Source organism: Lucilia cuprina, chromosome 6 (assembly GCF_022045245.1).
Source record: "Lucilia cuprina isolate Lc7/37 chromosome 6, ASM2204524v1, whole genome shotgun sequence".
NCBI classification, from domain to species: Eukaryota; Metazoa; Arthropoda; class Insecta; order Diptera; family Calliphoridae; genus Lucilia; species Lucilia cuprina.
The window spans coordinates 9613096-9636746 of NC_060954.1; the positions used below are offsets into that span (position 1 = coordinate 9613096).

A 23651-nucleotide genomic window follows, 5' to 3' on the forward strand; every position below is an offset into this window, starting at 1 on the left:
TATAGTCTAGTCGATAGTCTAGTCTATAGTCTAGTCTATAGTCTAGTCTATAGTCTAGTCTATAGTCTAGTCTATAGTCTAGTCTATAGTCTAGTTTATAGTCTAGTCTATAGTCTAGTCTATAGTCTAGTCTATAGTCTAGTCTATAGTCTAGTCTATAGTCTAGTCTATAGTCTAGTCTATAGTCTAGTCTATAGTCTAGTCTATAGTCTAGTCTATAGTCTAGTATATAGTCTAGTCTATAGTCTAGTCTATAGTCTTGTCTATAGTCTAGTCTATAGTCTAGTCTATAGTCTAGTCTATAGTCTAGTCTATAGTCTAGTCTATAGTCTAGTCTATAGTCTAGTCTATAGTCTAGTCTATAGTCTAGTCTATAGTCTAGTCTATAGTCTAGTCTTTAGTCTAGTCTATAGTCTAGTCTATAGTCTAGTATATAGTCTAGTCTATAGTCTAGTCTATAGTCTAGTCTATAGTCTAGTCTATAGTCTAGTCTATAATCTAGTCTATAGTCTAGTCTATAGTCTAGTCTATAGTCTAGTCTATAGTCTAGTCTATAGTCTAGTCTATAGTCTAGTCTATAGTCTAGTCTATAGTCTAGTCTATAGTCTAGTCTATAGTCTAGTCTATAGTCTAGTCTATAGTTTAGTCTATAGTCTAGTCTATAGTTTAGTCTATAGTCTAGTCTATAGTCTAGTCTATAGTCTAGTCTATAGTCTAGTCCATAGTCTAGTCTATAGTCTATTCATTATTATATTTTTGGTGTTGCATTAAGTATTTAAAAATATCTTTTTGTAACGTTTTTTTTAGTTTCCGTTTATTTTCATTTCCTTTTAAAATGTAGCTTGCCACCCAGCAAACGTTAAACATCACCCGATTTTATTTTTATACTGGCAACACTTTTCAAACATGTGTACGACTGAGAAAAATACATCCGACAACTCTAATCAAACAGCTGATAAGTAAGTGGAAAAATTTTGGACGGCCTGCTGTTATTTCACCATAAATCTATGCAAATTTGGCCAAAAAGCTAAAAAAATTCGTTCAAATAACAATGAACATTAAACGCTAAACCATCAACGCCTCTCTCTATAACTTCTAGTGTACAATTTTGAACGTTTAAATCGAGTAAATTTTAGCTTTTCACATGGATATTTCGGATTTTATATTGGGTGGTTTAGGCTCAGTGGGAGCAACATTTTTCACCAATCCCATTGAAGTAAGTTGAATGCGAAAAACATTAATAAAAACTTATACGATATTAATGTATATTACAACCACATGCAAGGTCGTCAAAACACGCATACAATTACAAGGTGAATTGGCCGCCCGGGGTACTTACGTGGAGCCATATCGTGGTATAGTAAATGCTTTTGTAACGGTGGCTAAAAATGATGGCTTAACGGGTTTGCAGAAGGGCTTAACACCAGCTTTATATTTTCAATTTATTATAAATTCATTTCGGTGAGTATTTAAATGAGTTTTTTGTGGAAATTTAATTTGTTATAAAATGTTTGGTTTTTGCAACAGTTTAAGCATTTATAATATGGCTTTAAACAATGGCTGGATGCACACCAAATCTGGAGATGTTTCATTTGTCAAGGGTATTTTTTGGGGGGCAGCTGGTGGTGCCATTGGTTCCTATTTCTCTAGTCCATTTTTTATGGTAAGTCTTAATAGTTTCATACAACAAATTAAGAAACAAATTACGCCAAATCATTGTTATCAATTTAAATTTGTTTAAAGTTAATGACTTTTCACACACATACTCTTATCATTACATCGAAGCAGCATGTCAGTAATTACTCAAGATAATAGTGGGACATTGTGTCTATAGACCACCCCACTATCTGGTAAACATATTATAACATTTTGTTTTCTTAGATAGAGAGTAGTTTATGTGATAATGGCATGAGATTAAATAATTTCATTTTTTTACGATTTGCTAAAATTTTTCATAAATGAGTTTTTTTTTCAAGTTCTTAGATAATCATAAATCAACTAAATTGTTCATATAATTAAATGTACAAATAAAATGACTAGGTAAATTTATTGTTTATAAAACAAATTTTTGATAATCTTTACAAATTGTTTAAGATAAACTATCTCCAAAGTAGGAAGTTTTAGCGAACTTGCAAAAGTTTTATATCTTATATTCTAGCAATCAATGCAATTTTAAAGTCTAGACGATGTGTCCGATAACTGAACTAGAGTCATGTTATATACTAATCTGTAGTTAAGGCCATAGACAGATATATATTCAAGTCTTTACTATGCATTATTGACTGATGTTTATAGTCTTGACTATAGACTGTTCTATAGTCTTGACTATAGACTGATCTATAGTCTTGACTATAGACTGATCTATAGTCTTGTCTATAGACTGATCTATAGTCTTGTCTATAGACTGATCTATAGTCTTGTCTATAGACTGATCTATAGTCTTGACTATAGACTGATCTATAGTCTTGACTATAGACTGATCTATAGTCTTGACTATAGACTGATATATAGTCTTGACTATAGACTGATCTATAGTCTTGTCTATAGGCTGATCTATAGTCTTGACTATAGACTGATCTATAGTCTTGACTATAGACTGATCTATAGTCTTGACTATAGACTGGTCTATAGTCTTGACTATAGACTGATCTATAGTCTTGACTATAGACATCTATAGTCCTGACTAATAGACTGATCTATAGTCTCGACTATAGACTGATCTAAAGTTTTGACTATAGACTGATCTAAAGTTTTGACTATAGATTGATCTATAGTCTTGACTATAGACTAATCTATAGTCTTGACTATGGACTAATCTATAGTCTTGACTATAGACTGATCTATAGTCTTGACTATAGACTGATCTATAGACTGATCTATAGTCTTGACTATAGACTGATCTATAGTCTTGACTATAGACTGGTCTATAGTCTTGTCTATAGGCTGATCTATAGTCTCGACTATAGACTGATCTATAGTCTTGTCTATAGGCTGATCTATAGTCTTGACTATAGACTGATCTATAGTCTTTAGTATAGATTGATCTATAGTCTTGACTATATAATGATCTATAGTCTTGTCTATAGGCTGATCTATAGTCTTTACTATAGATTGATCTACTATAGACTGTAGATCTATATACTGACTATAGACTGATCAATAGTCTTGACTATAGACTGATCTATAGTCTTGACTATAGACTGATCTATAGTCTTGACTACGGGCTGATCTATAATCTTGACTATAGACTGATCAATAGTCTTGACTATAGACTGATCTATAGTCTTGACTAAAAACTGATCTATAGTCTTGACTATAAATTGATCTATAGTTTTGATTTTAGACTGATCTATACTCTTGACTATAGAAAGATCTATATTCTTTACTATAGACTGATATATATTTTTTACTATAGACTTATCTATAGTCTTTACTATAAACTGATATATAGTCTTGACTATAAACTTAACTATAGCTTTGACTATAGATTGATCCATAGTCATGGTAATAGACTTTAGACTTTACAATAGACTATTGTATCGTCTTGACTATATACTGATCGCCTTCACTAAAAACTAATAACTTTCCTTTGTACAATGTTTATGTGACATCTCTCATTCGCATTATTTTCCCACCAGACAATCTCCTTAATAAATTACTGTTTTTCTTCCCACTTATCACTTTCAGATAAAAACACAACTACAATCTCAGGCCGCTAAACAAATTGCTGTCGGCTATCAGCATCAACATACCGGCATGATAGATGCCCTTAAACAAATCTACAATAAACGTGGTATCTTTGGTCTATGGCGTGGCTCGATGGCAGCCATACCACGTGCCGCCATCGGTTCGGGTGCACAAATTGCCACTTTTGGCAAAACGAAATTTTTGCTTAAAGAATATGATCTGGTCACACAGCCTGCACTAAATTCCTTCTGTTCCGGTCTCATAGCTGGTTCTATAATGTCGGTGGCCATAACACCGCCCGATGTCATTTCCACTAGACTCTATAATCAGGGTTGGGATGAACGTGGTCGCTATAATGGTTGGTTGGATTGTTTTTTGAAAATATGCCGTACAGAGGGTATTTATGGTTTGTACAAGGGTTTCTGGGCCAATTACTTGAGAATAGCTCCACATTCGACTTTAGTTTTATTATTCTTTGATGAATTGTTGATTGTGCGTGACAAGTATAGAGAAGGCAAGGCTATGTTACAGTTAAAGTAGTGAGATATTAAACCATACTAATCAATATTAACACAAAACCATACGATATTAGTTTAAAACTAATAATAATGTGCAATATGTCTTTTTTCCTAGTTTTTAGCTTAAAAAAAAATAATTATATATGTTTTATTTTCTTTTTATTATTAGAAATGTAATCATTTGCCAATTTTGTTAGTCCAGTTGTATAAGTACAAAAAAGAAATTTTTTTTCTAAAAGAAAATTTTTTTGTAATCTAAGCGTTTTTATTTAGTTTTTTTTTTCTTTGTTGCTATTTTACCTATGTTTTATTTAATTTTTTTTCTTTCTTGTAAAATAACAAAGTGCCTTTTTTTATAAATGAAAACAATGAAAAAAAAAACTAAACTGTATGTATTTTAAAACTTCCTGTAGTTAGAAAAAGAAACATTTTTAAAATGTTATTCCTAAACCTAACAATAAACAAAAAATAAACAAAACAAATGCTCCTGAAAGAATAATTATCCAAAAAAAAGAATGTGTTTTTATTTTGGCTAGAAATAAAATCTGACTTAGCTATTTTCTTGACTATAGAGTGATCTATTGTCTTGACTATAGAGTGATCTAAATACTTGACTATAAAGTGATGTATACACTTGGCTATAAAGTGATGTATAGTCTTGGCTATAGAGTGGTGAATAGTCTTGACTATAGAGTGATCTTAAGTCAATAGAGTGATAGTCTTTACTATAGAGTGATATATAGTTTTAACTATAGAGTGATCTATAGTCTGGAATATGATATATAGTTTTGACTATAGAGTGATCTATATATAGTCTTGACTATAGACTAATCTATAGTCTTGACTATAGACTGATCTATAGTCATGACTATAGAGTGATCTATAGTCTTGCCTATAGAGTGATCTTTAGTCTTGTCTATAGAGCGATCAATAGTCTTAACTGTAGAGTGATTTATAGTCTTGACTATAGAGTGATCTATAGTATTGACTGTATAGTGATCTATAGTGTTGACTGTAGAGTGATCTATAATCTTTACTATAGAGTGATTTATATTCTTGACTATAGATCAGTCTATAGTCAAGACTATAGGTCAGTCTTGACTATAGACTGATCTATAGTCTTGACTATAGAGTGATCTATAGTCCTGACTATAGAGTGATCTATAGTCTGGACTATAGTCTGATTTATAGTATTGACTATAGACTGATCTATAGTCTTACCTATGGAATGATGATTAGTCTTGGCTATAGAGTGATGAATAGTCTTGACCATAGAGTCATGTATAGTCTGGACTATATAGTGATGACTAGTCTTGACTATAGACTGATCTATAGTCATCACTATAGAGTGATCTATAATCTTGCCTATAGAGTGATCTTTAGTCTTGTCTATAGAGCGATCAATAGTCTTAACTATAGAGTGATTTATAGTCTTGACTATAGAGTGATCTATAGTATTGACTGTAGAGTGATCTATAATCTTTACTATAGAGTGATTTATATTCTTGACTATAGATCAGTCTAAAGTCAAGACTATAGGTCAGTCTTGACTATAGACTGATTTATAGACTTGACTATAGAGTGATCTATAGTCTTGACTATAGAGTGATCTATAGTCTGGACTATAGTCTGATTTATAGTCTTGACTATAGACTGATCTATAGTCTTACCTATGGAATGATGATTAGTCTTGACTATAGAGTGATGAATAGTCTTGACCATAGAGTGATGTATAGTCTGGACTATATAGTGATGATTAGTCTTGACTATAGAGTGATCTATAGTCTTAACCATAGAGTGACTATAGAGTGATCTACAGTCTTAACCATAGAGTGACTATAGAGTGATCTATAGTCTGCAATGTAGAGTGATATATAGTCTTGACTATGGAGTGATCTATAGTCTTGACTATGGAATGATATAAAGTCTTGACTATGGAGTGATCTATAGTCTTGACTATGGAGTGATCTATAGTCTTGACTATAGAGTGATCTATAGTCTTGACTATAGAGTGATCTATAGTCCTGACTACAGTGTGATCTGTAGTCTTGACTATAGAGTGATCTATAGTATTGACTATAGAGTGAGCTCTAGTCTTGACTATAGAGTGATCTGTAGTCTTGACTATAGAGTGATCTATAGTATTGACTATAGAGTGATCTCTAGTCTTTACTATAGAGTGAACTATAGTCTTGACTATAGAGTGATCTATAGTCTTGACTATAGTGTGATCTGTAGTCTTGACTATAGAGTGATCTATAGTATTGACTATAGATTGATCTCTAGTCTTGACTATAGAGTGATCTGTAGTCTTGACTATAGAGTGATCTAAAGTATTGACTATAGAGTGATCTCTAGTCTTTACTATAGAGTGAACTATAGTCTTGACTATAGAGCGATCTATAGTCTTGACTATAGACTGATCTATAGTCTTAACTATAAGAGTGATCTATAGTCTTAACTATAGAGTGATCTATAGTCTTGACTTTAGAGTGATCTTTAGTCTTAACTATACACTAATCTTGATTCTTAACTATAGACTTACTGATCGTTCTGCTTTAGGCCTAAACACATAGGCCTAAAGTTTTAAATAAAATTCCATTTATAGTCCTGGTTTTTCGGTTTAAAGAACAATCATTTGCGGTTTAGTTTTATTAAGTTTAAATATTTATATGTTTTTTGTTTTGTAATACGCAATTGCTATTATTTTGTCATAACTTAAAAACAAATTAGTTATAGATAGATGGTAGGGTATTATATATAAAAAAAGTCGTCTGCCTAAAAATACAAGTGTTATTACAATTTATAAATATTTTTTAACATTTTGTTTTTTTTTTTCTTAAATTTCAAACAAGACTTAAAACACAAGATAACAATTAATTAAAAATTAGTTTTTTTCTCTGCTACACTAACAACTTATTTATACACAATTTAATAGACATTTAATACTAGTTTTGGGTTAAAATAATGAAAATAAAAAACAACTAAAATTTTGTCTTTTTTCTTTTTTTGTAAAAAGGTCTTTTTTTGAGCAATTTTTGTTTTTTTTCTAAATAAAACCAAAATGTAGGACAATAAATCCTTTAAAGAAAACTATTAAGTAATTACACAAAAGAGTTAAGACAAATACTGTTAAATCTTGTTGGACTTATTAAGAAATTAAGAAAAATGAAATATTTTAAATTATTTGTTTAAAAATTAACTTAAGTTTTTATAAGCTTTAAAATTAATGGCACTACAACATTTTATAAAAAATATGTTTTCTTGTGTATCAATAACTGGTTTACAAAGAGCGTTTAATTGTATATTTGTTATTATTATAATTATTTGTTTGTATAATCCTTTAAAGTCCTTTTTTATATATATTTTAATATATTGCTAAATGATGTATTTTTTCTCAGGCACTTGAAACGTATAAAATGTTTCTTTAGTTTAATTGTTAGATTTTATACATTATTTTACATAAAGAAGAGAGAGAGAGAGGGAGATTGTATCGTTTTTTGAGCAAAATTTTGAAAAAAAGAAATCGTTTTCAATAATATTTTCCTCATCGTTCGTTTTTAATCTTTTTTCTTTTCGTTTTTAAAATCTTAAAATATAATGTTTTTCTTGTTTTCTTAAAATGAGATTCTTGTTAGGGAGGGAATGTGTTTGTTGTGGTTGTAAAGATTTCTTAATATCTAGTATAAAATTGGGATCTTGATACGGCATTTCGTTTTGTTCGTTCATTATCTGTTGTCCCTCTAATGGAATGACTTGTTGTTGTATTATTTGTAGGAGAATTTTGTAATGGTTTAATATCATTAATAGAGGTTTTTGTTGTGGGTGAGGAGGAAGAGAAGGAGTTGGTGGTGGGGGATTTTATGGATTTTTTCTGATCATTTAATTTGGCATTTAAACGATGTATCTTTTCGGGACTTAATATTGTCAGGCGGGTTGTATTCGAAGAGGATGAATTGAGTGGTTTAGGCGGTGAAGTTGCAACGTTGCGTAGACGTGAAGCTGTAAAGTGAAATGTAAGTAAATTATTATTAAAACATTTTGAACATTATATAGTCTATAGTATACTGTCTAGTCAATAATCTTATCGATAGTCTAATCTTTTCTACAGTCTAGTCTATATTCTCGTCTAGTATATAGTCCAGTCTATAGTTTAGACTATGGTCTAGAATATGGTCTAGTCTATAGTCCATTCTATAGTCTGGTCAATAGTCTAGTCTATAGTCTAGTCTATAGTCTAATCTATAGTCTAATCTATAGTCTAGTCTATAGTCTAGTCTATAGTCTAGTCTATAGTCTAGTCTATAGTCTAGTCTATAGTCTTGTCTATAGTCTAGTCTATAGTCTACAATCTAGTTTATAGTCTAATCTATAGTCTAGTTTATAGCCCTTCTACAGTCTAGTCTATAGTCTAGTCTATAGTCTAGTCTATAGTCTAGTCTATAGTCTTGTCTATAGTCTAGTCTATAGTCTAGTCTATAGTCTAGTCTATAGTCTAGTCTATAGTCTAGTCTATAGTCTAGTCTATAGTCTAGTCTATAGTCTAGTCTATAGTCTAGTCTATAGTCTAGTCTATAGTCCAGTCTATAGTCTAGTCTATAGTCTAGTCTATAGTCTAGTCTATAGTCTAGTCTATAGTCTAGTCTACAGTCTAGTCTATAGTCTAGTCTATAGTCTAGTCTACAGTCTAGTCTATAGTCTAGCCTATAGTCTAGTCTATAGTCTAGTCTATAGTCTAGTCTATAGTCTAGTATATAGTCTAGTATATATTCTAGTCTATAGTCTAGTCTATAGTCTAGTCTATAGTCTAGTCTATAGTCTAGTCTATAGTCTAGTCTATAGTCTAGTCTATAGTCCAGTATATAGTCTAGTTTATAGTCTGGTCTATATTCTAGTCTATATTCTGGCCTATAGTTTAGTCTATAGCCTAGTCTATAGTCTAGTCTATAGTCTAGTCTATAGTCTAGTCTATAGTCTAGTCTATAGCATAGTCTATAGTCTAGTCTGTAGTCTAGTCTGTAGTCTAGTCTGTAGTCTAGTCTATAGTCTAGTCTATAGTCTAGTCTATAGTATAGTCTAGTCTATAGTCTAGTCCATAGACTAGTCTATAATCTAGTCTATAGTCTAGTCCGTAGTCCGTCTATAGTCTAGTTCATAGACTAGTTTGTAGTCTACTCTATAGTCTAGTCTATAGTCTAGTCTATAGTCAAGTCTATAGTCTAGGCTGTTGTTTAATGTATAGTCTAGTCTGTTAAAGTTATAGTCGTTAAAAGTTACGGTTATATAACTCACTTGTTGGTTGTTCCTGTTTAACCACCCGTTTAGCTTCACTCGATTTCGTGGGTGACAGTGTGCGGCGACTAAAAGACTTTGTGTCTTCCATTCTGGTGGGTGAGTTAAAGTTTAACGATTTCCTTAGACCCAATAAATTTGTGCTAACTTTCGATTTCTCCTTTTTGGGTGGTAATTGCTCCACAGCCATGTCGGAGGGTGTCATTTCCAATGACGTTATATAACTCTTAAAAGTTCTTTCCTTCGGCAGTTTCGCTTTCTTGGGCGGACTTAAGTCTTTTTTATCCGGCATTTTATTTGTTACAGATAAACCGATTTTATCTAAATTTTCCAATGAATCCGAATGTGGTTTATAACTTTCATTAAGGGCTGTCTGGGATTTACGACCAAAGACGGGTGTTTGATTGACTCTATAGGTTTTCTTACCCTCTTCTCTATCGTTCGCTGAGGTATTTGTAGATTTGAGAGCACTGAACATTTTGTAAGTGTCGGGTGGTGATTTATATACATCATCATTGGTGCTATTTTGTACTTTGAAAAATGATCTCATTGAGTTTTGAGATTGATTGTAATTCTTACGATTGGCCTCTTCAATGGTATCGAACTTTGTTTTGCATATATTCAGTCTTGTGCGTATATCATCAAGGGCACTTTTGTACGATTTTTCGGCAAGATTACGTTTGACATTGTGTAACGAATCTATGGCTTGAGTAGTTACTTCTGGTACTTTTTCGTCTTCTCCTTCTTCTTCTCTAGCATGGGCGGTGTTAATGTTTATGGAAGGTGTATTGTCTATGGTATTTTTTGTACGTTTAGCATCAACCTGATCATCACTTGATTCCTGTATGGTTTTTAAGGTATTGTCTTTTATTTCCGCAGCATTTGTGTTGTTGTCATTTGTAAGGATCTCCTCCATGTTATTGACTTCGTGATAATTAAGACTGGTATCACAACTTGAATCAAAATCTGATAAATTATTTAAATCTCTAACATTATTGATGCTTAACACCCCACTGCGACTGATGTCCAACACAAAACCTCTGTCCACTTTACGACGACTATTGCGTACACTTTCCTGTTGCAGACTATCCTTTACAGCCTGCAATACTTGATCCGTGCGTTCATCTTCATTTTGTTGCTGGCTGGCATTTTGTGCTTGCAAAAATCTTTGCCTACGCTGGGCACGTCGGCTATTGTGTATACGTTCGCCCGAGGGTGAAAAATCTTTACCCAAATGTGGTGATTTTGGTATGCCATCTGGCAGTTTATAGGACTCGACTTTTTCCTCTTCATCTTCTTCTGTTGGGGCGGCAGCATTTAAAAGTTCCTTCTCTTTCAAGTTGGTAATGTCGGCTAGCTCTCTAAGTGAATGATTTGAATTGCCCACTTCATCTATGTTATCACGACTAAGATTGGATTTGGGTGTTAGAACATCTACGGGTGTTGAGCTAATGCTGCCTCCTATATAGTTTTCTATATCGTAGAGCAATTGCTGAGGTACTGGTTGATTGGTAGACACCTTAGTGTGTAGACATTCTAGCCATGTTTCTAGGGTTTCGAAGGGAGGTCTGAAAATTTTCAATAAAGAATCATAGATTTCGAAAATTTAATAAAAATATATATATTTTTGGTTAAATTTTGAAATTTCGAAATTAAGTTCAAAAATGCATGAAATTGGTTAAAAATGTGATTAATTCTTATAAAAATTTTGATTGTTAAAAAAATTAACTAATAAGAGATTTTGGGACCAATTTTGAATTTTCGAAATTAAGTTCGAATTTTCGAACATGCACGAAATCGCTTAAAAAGATGATTTATACTGAAGAAATTGGATTTAAGTGTAAAATTTTTCAATAATTACACTTTTGGACAAATTTTGGAATTTCGAAATTAAGTTCGAATTTTCGAACATGCGCGAAATCGTTTAAAAAGGTGATTTATTCTTAAGGAATTGGATTTAAGTGCAATTTGTATGAATAATTTCACTTTTTGAACATTTTGGGACAAATTTTGAAATTTCGAAATTAAGTTCGAATTTTCGAACATGCACGATATCGCTTAAAAGGGTGAATTAATCTTAAGGAATTGAATTTAAGTATAATTTGTATCAATAATTTCACTTTTAGAACATTTTGGGACAAATTTTAAAGTTTCGAAATTAAGTTCGAATTTTCGAACATGCTCTAAATTGCTTAAAACTGTGATTTTTTCTTAAGGAATTGGATTAAGTGTAAATTTCATTAATAATTTCACGTTTAGAACATTTTGGGACAAATTTTAAAAATTCGAAATTAAGTTCGAATTTTCGAACATGCGCGAAATCCGTTAAAAAGGCGATTTATACTAAAGGAATTGGATTTAAGTCTAAAATTTATCAATAATTACACTTTAGGAACATTTTCGGACAAATTTTGGTATTTAGAAATTAAGTTCGAATTTTCGAACATGTACGAAATCCGTTAAAAAGTTGATTTACTCTTAAGGAATTGGATTTAAGTATAACATGTATTAATAATTTCACTTTTAGAACATTTTGGGACAAATATTGGAAATTCGAAATTAAGTTCGAATTTTCGAACTTACGCGAAATCCGTTAAAAAGGCGATTTATACTAAAGGAATTGGATTTATGCCTAAAATTTATCAATAATTACACTTTTGGAACATTTTCGGACAAATTTTTTAATTTCGAAATTAATTTCGAATTTTCGAACATGCACGAAATCGCTTAAAAACGTGATTTATACTAAAAGAATTGGATTTAAGTGTAAAATTTATCAATAATTAGAACATTTTAAGTCAAATTTTGAAATTTCGAAACAAACTTCAAATTTTGAAATTTTTTCAAATTTTTTTTTTTCGAAATTTCAAAATTTTAAACTTAAATTACGAACAATTATTAAAAATGATTCTGACTCACCTTCTATCCGGATTAAGATCACAGCATAAGAAAGCAATTTTATAAAAAGCTTCGGGACATTGATAGCAAAATTTTTCGCGGAATACCTTTTGATTTAAACCAAAATCATGGGTACGAGGTAAAAAATCTGGATCGGCCTGAACCCGACCTATGATCTATATGAAAATACAAAGCAATTTAAGTATTACAAAACATCTTCCTTAAGACTCTTTAACATACCTCACACAACATTATGCCAAACGAGAAAATATCCACTTTTTCATCATAAATAAAACCTTTCATCATTTCGGGAGCCATCCAATAGGGATTACCCACTACGGTATAACGTTGTCGCCGCAATCTACTTTTACTGCGACCCATTGAACCATTATTATTACTATTACTGGGAGTGTTATTATTGGCAGAGTCATCGGATTTTTGTTGATTCGTTTTACCACCACCTTCCTGAGAACTAGATCTCTCGGAGGAATGCCATTTCTCACTATATCTACTGCTGAGTGAGGTGTTTATAATTCTAGCCAAACCAAAGTCTGCCACTATAATGGTTTTATCTTCTTTAACCAAACAATTAAGAGAATTCAAATCACGATGTATGATATTTTTGGAATGTAAATAAGACATGCCACAGGCTATATCCTTGGCAAAGGAAATACGCTCTGGCCAGGTCAAAGGTAAACCAGAATCATGTAATAGTTCTTTAAGAGAACCACCCGCCACATATTCTGTCACCAAATGTAAACGTTTCTCTTTATAGAGAACACCAATGAACTTTAAAACATTTTTATGATTCAATGACTTGAGAACGGCCACTTCTTTAAGGAAATTCAATTGAGCTGTTTCTTCAACACGATGTAACTCCTTTAAAACCATTACCTCCTTGGTAATGCGATGGGTAACCTTAAAGACCTGACCAAAGAAACCTTTACCCAATAGTTCGCCTATTACCAAGTCCGAAGGACGAAATACTCTTTGAGGTTTTTGTTCTACACGAAAAGAAGTGGTGCGTGTTAAATCATACATGCGATCGTTATGAGCTGTATGCTGATCTCCCATTAACTTTGACATACTAGAACATCTTTCTTTTCCTCTAAATGACATGGAGGTGGAATTGTTCTTATCCTGCTGCTGGTTATTGTTATTTATACAGGCTGCCTTATTGCGCAATTGACGTGTCTTGGTGCCACTTATATAGCCTTCATCTTTACGTTTATAAATACGTTCTTTATCCTGTTTCGTAAGACGTGTGGGTGAACCATCCTTGTTTTGTAAAGGACTAATATTGCAAGTTGTGGCAGCGGTGGCTGTGGTAGTACAACTACCACCACTGTCATAGTTACGGCCAAAAACTTCCACACTAGAGGCAGAGGTAGCCAAAGGCAATGACACCTCACTAGTTACCTTTTTAATATCCACATGACTACAACTGCGACACACTTGTATGGGATCATGTTCCACCGTTAACTGTAAGATTTCTGTGCTTCTAATCATTTTATCAATTTGTTCTATGGAATTATCACTTATCGGTGTACCATTCACTTCCAATATACGATCGCCCACATGAAGATTAGTAAGATTAACATCAATTCTATTTAATAAGGAACAAAAAAAAGTAAAAATTTATTAAAAATCTTAAAAATATTTAAAACTAGAACTATATTATTTAAATAAGTACTAAATTAGTCATTAATTCATTACCTATAAGACCCACAACACTGATCGATTATTGAGGTTATAAGGGAGAAAACGTATTTGCCAATACGTCCATACACTCTACACATGAATCTTTATTTATTTGTTTTATTTGGTTAGATGAATGATTTTGGTTGTTTAGATGGATGTATTAAGACGCAAGTGAAGTAAGTAAGTAGTAGTAGTAGATTTTGAATAAAAAATTCACCCATAAAGTAACGTTTGCGTTTTTTTTTGTTGTTATAAAAAAAAGAAGAAAAAAAAGAATGAGTGAGTTTTGTTGCGTTAGTAAGTTAAGGGTGATGATGAGAATGTTTATATATAAATGTTATTAGTAATATAAACTACAATTAAATTATAAATATTTTTACTTTTGATTACTATTGTTTTCCACTTGGAAATCTACTTATTGTTTTTGTACATTATTGGTCATTATATTATAAACTTTATAAATATACAATAAATAATCATAGATTTTGATTTCGTCAAAAGGTCTTTTGAGTTACTGATAAGCGGTAAGTAATGCCAAGAAAATGATAACTACACCATAAGGTAAGGTAGGTAATAGTGATTGAAATATAGGAATAATATTAGTAAAGTTAAGCAAGATTCCTTAATGAAGGGAGAAACTTTAAACAAATAGAACACAAGTAACTTTAACAATCGAAAAAGGTAGTCTTAAGCAACCGACATCAGGATACGATTTATGAAGAAAGTTGACACAGGAAACCATTGTTCTAAATAAAACTGTCTTGACCAAAGACTTCGCTAAAGAAAACAGATTAAATGAAAGATGTCTTTAAAGAACTGTGCAAAGAAAACTGTACCTTCAAGGAAGAGCAGAACACATACTATTTGACTAACTAACTAACTAACTAACTAACTAACTAACTAACTAACTAACTAACTAACTAACTAACTAACTAACTAACTAACTATCTATCTATCTATCTATCTATCTATCTATCTATCTATCTATCTATCTATCTATCTATCTATCTATCTATCTATCTATCCATCTATCTATCTATCTATCTATCTATCTATCTATATAAAGAGATTTAAAAGCTCTTAACATTTGTACAGTTAAACATAATATGGCATCATTTATTTTCTTTTTAATTAAAATTAATAATTACAAACTATTTACAATTATAATTAAATTTAGACAGTATCTTTTTGTTTCTATTATTTACATCAATCAGGTACAATTATTTACATTTTACAATAAATACTTTCATTTACGCTCTAGATTCGGTAGCATTCAAACCAATATTACTTAGAGTGCGTTTTAAACGTTTCCAAAATAATTTACGCTCTTCCGGTTGTATATGACGTTTACCCTTACCACCTGGCCATTTAATATAGGTCTTAACATCCATTAAATATTGTAGATTTTTAGGTCTTTTACTGCGTGGTATTTCCTCTAGAAAAACTAATATCAAATGATCTTTATTTAGATCAAATATACGATGTTGAGCTAATTGCATTTCAAATTGACACCAATGGCTGAGTAAAAAGTTGGAGGAGATAATAAGCATTAGAGCTTTTGAACGTTCCATGCAGGAGACTATATTATCGAGTATGGTGACACCGATTTGAAAGTCGCGTTCATGTAGACAAATAGAAATATCACCAGAGTCTTCGACATTAGGCATAAGTTCCTGCACAATCCAATCACGATCACTTTGACAATAGGATATAAAGATGTCATAAATCATATGAGGCTGTTGATCACATAAATTTTGAAATTTATTAATATTTTCCTGTGAGACAGATGAAAGTAGTGCGGCCGATTTGAGCGAAGAATAGTAGTAGTAGATATGCCAACGTTTCCAATACACCAGCAAACATATGATGGTAATGGCTATTAAACTGCCAACAATGGCTATAACATAAGTGGTTAAGGAATCCAATTCTTCTACTATATCATCCACCAACGAAGCTCTCTGACAATTAAGTCTAATCAGAGTTTGCTTCTCGGTTTCATTGTAGCACCAATAGTGATCCTCCTCATAGTCTAATAGTTGTACTTTATTTAAAGTACCATTTAGCCGTTCATCATAGCCGTTGGAGGTATTGTTATAATGATGGCAAATTTTCGAGACATTGACTGTTCTAAGGGCATCGAGAATAAAACGCATTTTAGGACTACTTTTAAATTTGTTAGTCATGCTTAATTTACGTGTAGATTGTCTAAGTTTTTCTAAACTTTGTGACCATACCACCGATTGAACATCCAGATTCTGGAGACTAGTATTGAGAAATAGTTTAGAATGTTCTAAAATGAGCTGTAAATGATTGCCGCTTATATTTAGGGTATTATGCAGATCCTGCCAAATATTTCCCTGACACGTGGCTTGTTTATTATTTAAAGCTGCTATATCTACTAGATCTCTTAATAGGCAGTCACAGATAAAGTTATTATCGCCCAGACTTAGGTAAATTAAGTTGCTGAAATCCTTTAACATTTCCGAAGTAATGATATTTATATTATTATCTTTTAGACTCAAAACACGCAGATTGGTATTGTTGACGAAAACCTGATTATACCAATTGCCCACTTGATTAGAGGTTAAATCCAAAACCTGTAACTGCGGCAGATTTTGAAAGTGTTCAAATGTCAGCGTGTTGATGTTATTACCGGCCAAGGCTAAAAAACGTAAATTGTGTAAATGTTTCAACCAGGAAAGATCTTTCAGATTGGCCTTTTCAAAATATAAATAAGATAAAGTTTTAGATAAATCCTCAAATACATCTTCCGTAATGCTAAAGGCAGCATGGGTATTACCCGATAAATCCAGGCCTATAAGGGAAGAATTTTTAAATATGCCATTGCCAAAGACGGGAAAAGAGGTATAACACAAACTTAAATACTTTAGATTAGGACCCAAATGTGTAAAAGCTATAGCACTGCCTCTAGTCAATTTAGTGTGAGATAGATCCAGATATACCAAATTGGGTAAATACTTAAAAGTATATTGTTGTATATTAAGACCATAAATCAACTTCATTACCGATTCTAGAGTAGGAGATGCCACCAGCTGATTCATGAAAGTGTCATAAACATTGGTAAACGATAAATCCAATACTTGTAAATGGGGCGTGTAATGGAATGTATCCGATTTAAGGGTTAACATTTTATTATAAGACATATAAAGATTTTTAAGATTTGTTAGATTTTTAAAGGCCATTTTACTAATAAATTCTATATCACAATTACTAATATCCAATTCCAGCAATTGAGGCATATAGGGAAAAGTGGCCCAGGCTATACCCTCTTCCGATTTGGTAAATATTTTACGATTTTGTTTGTCATCCTCCTCATTTAGCAGTAAACAATGTAAATTACGATCTTCTATTTCCGAGTTGATATCCATAAAGGGATTCCCCCTTAAACTAAGATATTTTAAGCTATTAGACATTAATTCCATGGACTTGTAGGGTACATTAGTTAAATTATTATAAGCTAAAGAGGCTGCCACCACATTTAAACTTTCTAGATCTTTATTAGATGAACGCATTAACTGCAATAATTCTCCATCTTTGCTAATATTACGATAAGATAAATCCAATTGTTGTTGTTTAGTCAAGACCCTTAAATTTGTCTCCCTCAAAGTACCATTGCCATAAGACCACCATAATAGAGCCGTTTTTAAAGAATCCAATAAACAGCTATTCTCTTCATTGGTAGTTTTTAATTTTACCAAAGAATTTTCCAATAATTTCTCTTCCGTATCCCAGGTAACACCAGGAGTTGCATAGGGAGTCGTATATTCAATATCATCAGCTGTTATTATAGTCTCTTCCAAATCGCTTTGTGTCGCTAATTTCGCATTATTATGAAGATTAAAGTTATCTTTATAAAAATTATTGTTATTATCATTAAATTGTGGGCTTATCGCACTGGAGTTTATGCCCTTACAACTTAGACACCACCACCATAATAAAAGTTTTGTAAAAGTTTTTATTTTAAATATTACAAACATGTTTTATTTTATGTTTTAAAAAACATTAAAATTAAACTTTATTTTTTCTTTATATTTGTTTATTTTTTATTAATTATTTTCTTTTTTCACTCTCTCTCTCTCTTTTTCAAATTCTTTGTTTTTTTTTAATTTTCTCTCTTTTTTATATATAGATAACCGTTAAAACTGTTTTAACCGTTATTCTTTTGTACAAAGTCTTTAACAAATGCCAACTGCCGAATTACTAAATATTTTGCTCAAATTTTATTTTGGTCAACTTTGGCAAAAACATTATTATTTGTAGGTAGTAGCTATTGGTAGCTTATCTTTATCAATTTGTTATAATGTTATTTGTTGTATTTACTTGATTTTTTTTATCAGTTTCTATATATATATTTCAAATCATACATACATATAAACAAATATGGGGGCTTATAAAACTATCCTTTTCTTTAAATTATCAAAAAAAAACAAACATATTTAATTATAATTATCTTACACTTAGGGAAATTTTTTTCTACTTCAATAAAAAAATAGTTATTTTCCCATATTAACGATCATGAGGTTTCAATTAGAAGCTTACATATCTATAAATATTTTAAAATACTGGAGTGTTTGCTTTTTCTAAGAATTCCTTTAATTAGAAAATTGTATTAATTTTTATTTTGCATCAGCTATTTACAATTTTTCTTGCTCAAGTTTAAACCATCTCCATTGGACGCTTAAACAAGCAAACAAAATTAGCTGATTGAGGTTAGGCTTTTTCGATAAAGATAATCTTCATTCTTCGGTTAAACCTCGATTAATATATGTTTCGTGTTTTTCAGTTATCAGTAAAGTTACTTATTATCTTAGTTTAACTGAGTTCAATTGGCCAATTAAACTCATGTTATAAGTGAGAGAACACAATAACCAAATACAATAAAACAATGTTTTCGGAAGAACAAAAACTTAATATTTTAAGTAAATTGCAAATTTTCTGATTTGTTTTGTTTGATTTATTATTATTTTATATGTTTTTTTTTTACATTTTTCCAAAAATTTTCCATTTTACAAAAGTATTGTTTGCAAAAAACAGCTGTTCATTGTTTATGTTTTTGAGTGAAAAGTTGGCAAGACTAACAATGTTAACTGAGCCTTAAATCCAAAACTGAAAAACACAATCATCGGTTAAAGTCCACCTAAATTTGTTCCGAGTTTAATCTAACAGCAAGTTAAGCCTAGTTTAACTGAGGAGTAAGAAACCCGCCCTAAGTTTAACTGAGTATAATTGGTCAATTAAACCTAAGTTATAAATGATAACACACAATCAACCAAAACAAAAAAATAATAATGAATTCGGAAGAAGAAATACTTAATATTTGAAGTAAACATTAATTTTCTGATTTCTTTTATCGATATTATTGTTTTAAATGTTTATTTAACATTTTTCCAAAAAAAATTTATTTTTACAAAAGTGATATTTGCAAAAAACAGCTGTTTATGTTTTTGACTGAAAAGTTGGCAATACTAACAAAGTTTATTGATACTAGATCCATAACTGAAAAACACAATCATCGGTTAAACCTAGTTTGTTTGTTAGTTAGTTAGTTAATTAGTTAGTTAGTTAGTTAGTTAGTTAGTTAGTTATTTAGTTAGTTAGTTAGTTAGTTAGATAGATAGATAGTTAGTTAGTTAGTTAGTTAGTTAGTTAGTAAGTTCGTTAGTTCGTTAGGTAGTTAGTTAGTTAGTTAGTTAAACCTAGTTTGTTTATTTGTTTGTTTGTTAGTTTGTTAGTTGGTTAGTTTGTTAGTTTGTTAGTTTGTTAGTTTGTTAGTTTGTTAGTTTGTTAGTTTGTTAGTTTGTTAGTTTGTTAGTTTGTTAGTTTGTTAGTTTGTTAGTTTGTTAGTTTGTTAGTTTGTTAGTTTGTTAGTTTGTTAGTTTGTTAGTTAGTTAGTTAGTTAGTTAGTTAGTTAGTTAGTTAGTTAGTTAGTTAGTTAGTTAGTTAGTTAGTTAGTTAGTTAGTTAGTTAGTTAGTTAGTTATTTAGTTAGTTAGTTAATTATTTAGTTTGTTAGATAATTAGTTACTTACTTAGTTATTTAGTTTATTTTATATATATTAGCTTTTACGTGTTGATTTTTCTGTTGCTTAACGCCTGCAGCTATAATTCTAAACATATTGCTAAAACAGCTGTGTTTTTAACGGCAATTTAAACTAATAGTTGGCAACGCCACAGTGGACTTTAGTACTTTCGCAGTGATCTCTTTTTTTTTTGTTCAGTCAGTTGGGTTAATTGAGCGGAGAGGTAGTTTTCTAGATTTCATTTAATACTTTATAAAATTTTATTAAATTAATCTATTATTTTCTTCTTTTTTTGCTACATTACAAATAGTGCTTAGTTGTGCCAATTTATTCCTTTAAATTATTAAGTTTAAAAAGTTATTAAAGTGTAAACAACAACAACAATATGTTCAGCAGCAATACAGCTCGTGGTCTTTTGCGTACCAGTATCGTAAGTTTTTTGTATTTTTCCTCAAGAGTAGCATGTGCAAGTTTTACTAATTAAATACTGATAATTTGTTGTTTCCAATTTAATAGTTACACCGTTGCAAGAGCACCCTGGTAGTGGCCGAGCATAATAATGAGGTATTGAATCCTGCCACTTTAAATACCATTGCTGCCGCCAAGAAGATCGGTGGTGACGTCACAGTTTTGGTAGCAGGCACTAAGTGTGGACCCGTAAGTTGATAAAAAAAATATTGACAGAAAAGCTAAAAGTTTGCATAACACCTGATGTGAATGTGTATTTGTTTGTGCGTGTGTTTGTTTTCTGTAGGCCTCGGAAGCTGTAGCCAAAGTAGAGGGTGTTGCTAAGGTTTTGGTAGCTGAAAATGAAGCCTTCAAAGGTTTTACTGCCGAATCTTTGACTCCCTTGGTGGTGGCTGCCCAAAATCAATTCAAATTCACTCACATTTTGGCTGGTGCCACTGCTTTTGGCAAAAATGTTTTGCCTCGCGTAGCTGCCAAATTGGATGTTTCTCCCATTTCTGAAATCATCGATGTCAAGAGTGAGGATACCTTTGTGCGCACCATTTATGCTGGTAATGCCATTTTAACTTTGCGTTCCAAGGACCCTGTAAAGGTTATTACCGTTCGTGCCACCAACTTTGCTCCCGCCGCTGCTTCGGGTGGTAGTGGTGCTATTGAACAAGCTCCTGCTGGTGATTATGCTCAATCTTTGACTGAATTCGTTAGCCAAGAATTGACCAAGTCTGATCGTCCTGAATTGACCAGTGCCAAGGTTATCATCTCTGGTGGTCGTGGCTTGAAGTCAGGCGACAACTTCAAAATGCTGTACGATTTGGCTGATAAATTCGGTGCTGCTGTAGGTGCCTCACGTGCTGCTGTCGATGCCGGCTATGTACCCAATGACTTGCAAATTGGCCAAACTGGCAAAATTGTTGCCCCCGATCTATATGTGGCTGTAGGTATTTCTGGTGCCATTCAGCATTTGGCTGGCATGAAAGATTCCAAGACCATTGTGGCCATCAACAAGGACCCTGAAGCTCCTATCTTCCAAGTAGCCGATATTGGTTTGGTAGCTGATCTTTTCAAGGCTGTTCCCGAATTAACTGGCAAATTGTAAATTGTACAAAAAAAAACAAAAACAACATTAAACCCTCCAACAAGTTATGAACTTGTGGTCGATCGTAAAATTAACTCCTTGTTGTTTTTTGAAGGCACGGAGAGTGTGATTGGAACCAATAGTGCATTTAATTATGAATTAGCTAAAGTTTAAGTTTAATGAAAAACAAGTATAAGTTTTATTTTTTTCATATTTTTCTATGCAAAAAAATACATACTAAAAGTGTGAATACTATAGTTTTTATCACTTTAAGAATAAAACAAAAGCTTTTCAAAATCTTATAAAGAAAACAAAAACAACTATACGATCGACCGACCGACTATTTCAATGTTTTTTTTCTATTGTTGTTTGTTCATAGTTATTTTATATTAAATCTATTCTTATCAATTGAATTTGTTGTTATATTACGCAAGCTTTGAAAGCGTTGTATGTTAATAAACACTAAAAAAGAGTTGCCTTGTGCCAAAGATTCGAAAAATGTTAGGGGATGTTTGAAACATAAATTCTAATGGATATTAGCAAAAAGCTTTTAGACCACAAAGTGATCTAAAGTCAAAACTATAAACTGTTATATAGTCCAAACTATCGACTGTTCATTATAGACCTATATAAGCCAGACTCTAGTTTAACCTATGATCCACAACATAGACTGATCTATAATTCAGACTATAGTTTAGTCTATAATCCAGATTATGAACTGATTTGTAGTCCAGACTGTAGACTAATGTATAAATCAGACTATGGTTTAATATGATCTGTAGTTCAGACTATAGACTGATCAATCATTCCGACTATATTTTAATCTATGATTCAGATTATGAACTGATCTGTAGACCAGACTTTAGACCAAAGTTTAATCTACATATCATCCGGACTAATGACTGATCAGTAGTAGTCTCTTGTATGGTTCATAATAGACTTGTAAAAATGTGGCAACTTTCATTTTCCAACTTTTGTTTAAAAGCCTTAGTATACTTTAAGGCTTTTTTATTAATCAAATCCCAACAAACATTTTTTACTTCAATTATTAGTTAAAAACTACAGTTTAAAATGAATTTTTAAAACAAATCACGTTCCTTTTTTTTGCATTAAAATGTATGAAGTACATACATATATAGTTATTTGTTGTCACAAATTAAGAGTGTTAATGCTTATTAGTTGCGCTAACAATCAAGGTTAAATATAAATAAAACTAAAAGCAAACAGCTGACACTTTGACAGAAAATCTAAAGAAGACAATTCTGACACTTTGACAGAAGAAAATTCTGTAAAAACAAGTAGTCAATAGTTTAGAAAAAATACACTTTTCTACAGATCAGGTTTTGAAGAAGAAACTTAAAAAAATATGATTTTTAAGGACCAGAGTCTAATGAAGTAATATTTATAGAGACTACAATCAAAAGATGCATTTTTACAGATAGATTATTATAAAGAATAGACTTTTCCATAAAAGGAACTCTCTAAATGCTCAAGAAGTTAGTCTTTATAGACAAAAGTCTAACGAATCTACAAACAAACTAAAGAAAACTCAAGTTTTTAATAGAAAAAAGCCAAGAGAAAGTTAGATCATTTAAAATACTAGATTTTACACTAATATATAGTCCTGAGTCTAGTGGCAATCTATAGTCCAGAATATATTATATAGTCCAGTATATAAACTAAGGACTAGTCTATAGTCCAGACTATGGACTAATCTATAGTCCAAACTATAGACTAATCTATCGTCCAGACTATAGACTAATCTATCGTCCAGACTATAGACTAATCTATCGTCCAGACTATAGACTAATCTATAGTCAAGACTATAGACTAATCTATAGTCCAGACTATAGACTAATCTATAGTCCAGACTATAGACTAATTTATAGTCCAGACTATAGACTAATCTATAGTCCAGACTATAGATTAATCTATAGTCCAGACTATAGACTAATCTATAGTCCAGACTATA

General features: G+C 31.4%; 4 protein-coding genes across 5 annotated transcripts in view; 2 read left to right on the forward strand and 2 right to left on the reverse strand.

Annotated features, from left to right (window-relative positions):
• Positions 1-944: 944 nt before the first annotated feature.
• LOC111675912 (solute carrier family 25 member 35-like) lies at positions 945-4547 on the forward strand. The gene is made up of 4 exons (XM_023436779.2): positions 945-1216; positions 1286-1461; positions 1528-1663; positions 3688-4547. Exons 1-4 carry the CDS (start codon positions 1145-1147, stop codon positions 4225-4227), a joined length of 924 nt encoding a protein of 307 aa, XP_023292547.1. The 5' UTR covers positions 945-1144; the 3' UTR covers positions 4228-4547.
• A 2268-nt stretch (positions 4548-6815) lies between these two features.
• Positions 6816-23651, reverse strand: part of LOC111675886 (LIM domain kinase 1) — a 37651-nt gene continuing 20815 nt past the window's right edge. Inside the window, exons 2-6 of one of the 2 annotated variants that reach the window (XM_046955264.1) lie at positions 14112-14198; positions 12636-14001; positions 12417-12571; positions 9498-11065; positions 6816-8207 (exon numbers count right to left, since the gene is read on the reverse strand). In XM_046955264.1, coding sequence (XP_046811220.1) covers positions 7879-8207; positions 9498-11065; positions 12417-12571; positions 12636-14001; positions 14112-14198 — 3505 coding nt within the window. In that variant the 3' untranslated portion in view covers positions 6816-7878. The remainder of the gene's footprint in view (positions 8208-9497; positions 11066-12416; positions 12572-12635; positions 14002-14111; positions 14199-23651) is intronic. The other variant, XM_046955265.1, reaches the window with a different exon arrangement.
• Positions 15226-18825, reverse strand: LOC111675914 (toll-like receptor 2). The gene has a single exon (XM_023436781.2). It carries the CDS (start codon positions 18092-18094, stop codon positions 15347-15349), a length of 2748 nt encoding a protein of 915 aa, XP_023292549.2. The 5' UTR covers positions 18095-18825; the 3' UTR covers positions 15226-15346.
• LOC111675890 (electron transfer flavoprotein subunit alpha, mitochondrial) lies at positions 20322-22151 on the forward strand. Its single transcript, XM_023436752.2, has 4 exons — positions 20322-20359; positions 20447-20566; positions 20653-20793; positions 20891-22151. The coding sequence occupies exons 2-4, from the start codon at positions 20522-20524 to the stop codon at positions 21698-21700; spliced, it is 996 nt and encodes a 331-aa protein (XP_023292520.1). The 5' UTR covers positions 20322-20359; positions 20447-20521; the 3' UTR covers positions 21701-22151.

Excerpts from the sequence above, each read along its gene's own strand:
- LOC111675912 (XM_023436779.2), top strand. The coding sequence starts at position 1,145 with ATGGATATTTCGGATTTTATATTGGGTGGTTTAGGCTCAGTGGGAGCA. Across the intron at positions 1,217-1,285 it reads TTTTCACCAATCCCATTGAA|GTCGTCAAAACACGCATACA; the intron begins GTAAGTTGAATG and ends ACCACATGCAAG. Across the intron at positions 1,664-3,687 it reads TCTCTAGTCCATTTTTTATG|ATAAAAACACAACTACAATC; the intron begins GTAAGTCTTAAT and ends TATCACTTTCAG.
- LOC111675914 (XM_023436781.2), bottom strand. The coding sequence starts at position 18,094 with ATGTTTGTAATATTTAAAATAAAAACTTTTACAAAACTTTTATTATGG.
- LOC111675890 (XM_023436752.2), top strand. The coding sequence starts at position 20,522 with ATGTTCAGCAGCAATACAGCTCGTGGTCTTTTGCGTACCAGTATC. Across the intron at positions 20,567-20,652 it reads GTCTTTTGCGTACCAGTATC|TTACACCGTTGCAAGAGCAC; the intron begins GTAAGTTTTTTG and ends CCAATTTAATAG. Across the intron at positions 20,794-20,890 it reads CAGGCACTAAGTGTGGACCC|GCCTCGGAAGCTGTAGCCAA; the intron begins GTAAGTTGATAA and ends TGTTTTCTGTAG.